Source organism: Neltuma alba, unplaced genomic scaffold (genome assembly GCF_004799145.2).
Source record: "Neltuma alba isolate B1F8T4 unplaced genomic scaffold, ASM479914v2 tig00011785_pilon, whole genome shotgun sequence".
Lineage (NCBI taxonomy): Eukaryota > Viridiplantae > Streptophyta > Magnoliopsida > Fabales > Fabaceae > Neltuma > Neltuma alba.
The window spans coordinates 184,933-187,777 of NW_021636408.1; the positions used below are offsets into that span (position 1 = coordinate 184,933).

At 37.4% G+C, this 2,845-nt stretch overlaps 1 protein-coding gene across 1 annotated transcript; it reads left to right on the plus strand.

Annotated features, from left to right (window-relative positions):
• The first annotated feature begins 1,935 nt into the window (after nucleotides 1-1,935).
• Nucleotides 1,936-2,546, plus strand: LOC114717993 (PLAT domain-containing protein 3-like). The gene is made up of 2 exons (XM_028903242.1): nucleotides 1,936-2,016; nucleotides 2,121-2,546. Exons 1-2 carry the CDS (start codon nucleotides 1,936-1,938, stop codon nucleotides 2,544-2,546), a joined length of 507 nt encoding a protein of 168 aa, XP_028759075.1.
• The last annotated feature ends 299 nt before the right edge of the window (nucleotides 2,547-2,845 follow it).

Here is a 2,845-nt window from a genome sequence, read left to right on the forward strand (position 1 = left end):
CTCATTGGTTCCTTAATTTCATTTATTTATTTTGTTAATACGAGCCCAATTCTAGTGCCCCTGCGAAAATGGCAATTTACATCATCCTTGCTAGGTTGATTATAAAACATGATGTTTAGAAGGTATCACCGCTGACATAGACCAGCTCCTTATATGTAAGGTTCAAAAGATATTTTTTTAATACCGCTGTCTACATACCAAGTCTAAAGTATTATACGAAATGAAACTTGATTAGAAGAGTATTTTAGAGAAGATAAAATAAGATAGTATAAAGTTCGTTAATTTTTTTTAATTTACTTAAATTAATCAATTAATTCTTACATTAAAAACCGGATATAGCATAAGGTTAAGCCGACCAGCTGCCCACTCGCATTCACATTGGATTCCCGAGGAACCCAAATCTGAACACACCGTTGTTGCTGTCAACAAAGAATAAAGAGTGAAACGTACAGAGGTGATACTCTGTTACATATAAATAAAATCTTATGTCGTGTTTAACTCCCTTGGTCCAGTCTCTCCTCCTGACCAAGACATTTAATTTCTTTACGCTCGCATGTGAGGGCGTGACGACGACAATATTATAAAGGTTTTCCGAGTTCAGGGCACGTTTAATTGGCGGCTATATGGCTTTTTAGAGGTACCGTATGTTTGGCCATCTCAAGAGGGCTTAGCGGCATACAGAGTGAAGTGGGAACCAGGCTTGGTACTGATTGATGTGAAATGGGAAGGGACGGAAGAGAAGGAGGGATGCAGGGGTTCTTTATTCAATCAAATCACATGCTAAATGCTATTAAAAACGCTAGCTTTATTTATAGATATTAGGAAATAATGAATGATAATTTTCAAATTCAAATCTAAATCAAATATTAAGTGAGTCCTATAGATAAAAAGAATAAAGATACTTCTAAGATATCCTATTTTATTGAGATAATGCAAATATTAAAAAGTGAATAATTAAATAAATCCATATTCTGATAAATGAATATATATATATATATTCACATCCCTAATGTATAATCCTAGATATTTCATTAAACCTAATTGTTCTTTAAAGGTGTGTTTGGATGAAACCAAACCATGGTTTGGAGAATAGCTTTTGGAGAATAGATTATGGGAGAATAGATTCTGTAAAAAAATAATTCTGAGAAGTGAGAGTATTTGGATAGTTGTTATCAGAAACACTTTTTATATATACAAATTACTAAAAAAAGACATAAGTTAATATGATAATTACAGAAAAAATAGATTTTATGATATATTTTAATTTGAAGGAATAAAATTGTTAATAATATATTTTTTACCAACATAATTAATAATACATAAGATAATATAATTAATAAATAATTAATATGTATATATATTTATAAAATATAAGATTAAATATGTTTATAAAAAAATATGTTTATAAAAAAAATAACAAGATACATATCCTATAGACTCTCACACTCTCTCTTTTTTCTCCAAAAGCAAAAAATTTTTGCTTTTTCCAAAACCATGATTTTAGTTTTTGGGTGGGTGTTTGGGTGATTTATTCCCCAAACCATGCCTAAGTCATATCCCATCATCTATCCGCATATAATGACAAAATGATTACATAGAACACGGTCCACTTGCGTAGGTATGATTGTCACTAATGCGTTTTTGCGTAGGTATACATAAAAACTTGATGCTGATTTGATTTGCTCGGTGCTTATGACATTATATGGTAGCGTTTTCCTCCTATTCGCACACCTTGCACGCTTCTTCCCTCACCCTCGGGCTCCTCCTTGCTTCGCCAGACGCGTGTACTTGACATGGGCCCTCACCTAGAGATCTCCATTTGGGCCCAGTTCCTGTGCGATCATCTATGCGGCCCTATATAAAGGCATGCCTGTAGGTTGTTTCAGCATCATCGATCAGTAGAATAACTGGCGCCACGCGAAACTAATTAAACAAATGGCTCTCAGAGTTATTGCACTGTCTTGCGTTGTATTTCTAGTCTCACTCATAGGCTTCGCTGCTGCAATGGCCACAACTGTAAGTAATCGCTCTCTTTCTCTTATGTAGATCCATTACTATTATTGTAAGCTTTTCCTTCTACTTAGTTTTTTGTGTGCTTTTGTTCATGTGCATGCAAGCAGGAGGCGCCGTGCCAGTACTCTGTGAGCGTTCAGACAGGAGACTACGCTGGTGCAGGAACGGACTCCACCATTAGCCTCCAGTTAAAGTCCCAATCCGGCGCTAGTTTTCCCATCGCCAACCTCGTAGACTGGGGCTTAATGCAACCCGGTCATGTCTACTTCCAGAGGGGCAACCTTGACTTCTTCGGGGGCACGGGCAATTGCCTCCATGTTTGCGCCATGACCGTCACCTCCAGCGGCACAGGGTCCATGCCAAGGTGGTACTTGACTGAGGTCAACGTCACCGTCAGTGGCCCCGTGAAGGTGGACATATCGTTCCCAGTGAAAAGGTGGCTGGCTAAAGACGTACCACCCGGTTCGCTCTCTGCCACCGTCGACTCATGCTACCGCTTCTATCCTTTGAAGCCCGCTCTCTTGTCTGTGTGAGGGAGTAACAGTAACAGATATCTGGCTTTTGCTGGTCTGTTACGTTACGTTGTTGTGTCTTATGTAATGTTTGTTTGTCATATGCGTGTCGTCTCGATATTAATAATTGCTACCTCTCTCTCGGCTTATATGTAATTTATAGATAATAAATAGGCCTTGAGGTCGCAGTATGTATCTGGCTTCTGATGGTAAGCAGTGTCACGTTGTGTGTTGCCTAATAATATTTGTTTACTATAATTTTATACCTTGCCCTGGTGTCTCACATAAACTGTTTCTTTTTCAATTTTCATTATAAATAG

What these genes read in the sequence shown, in the direction of transcription:
- LOC114717993 (XM_028903242.1), top strand. Translation starts at nt 1,936, where the DNA reads ATGGCTCTCAGAGTTATTGCACTGTCTTGCGTTGTATTTCTAGTCTCA. An exon ending in CTGCTGCAATGGCCACAACT is followed by an intron (nt 2,017 to 2,120) that starts GTAAGTAATCGC and finishes GCATGCAAGCAG; the next exon opens with GAGGCGCCGTGCCAGTACTC.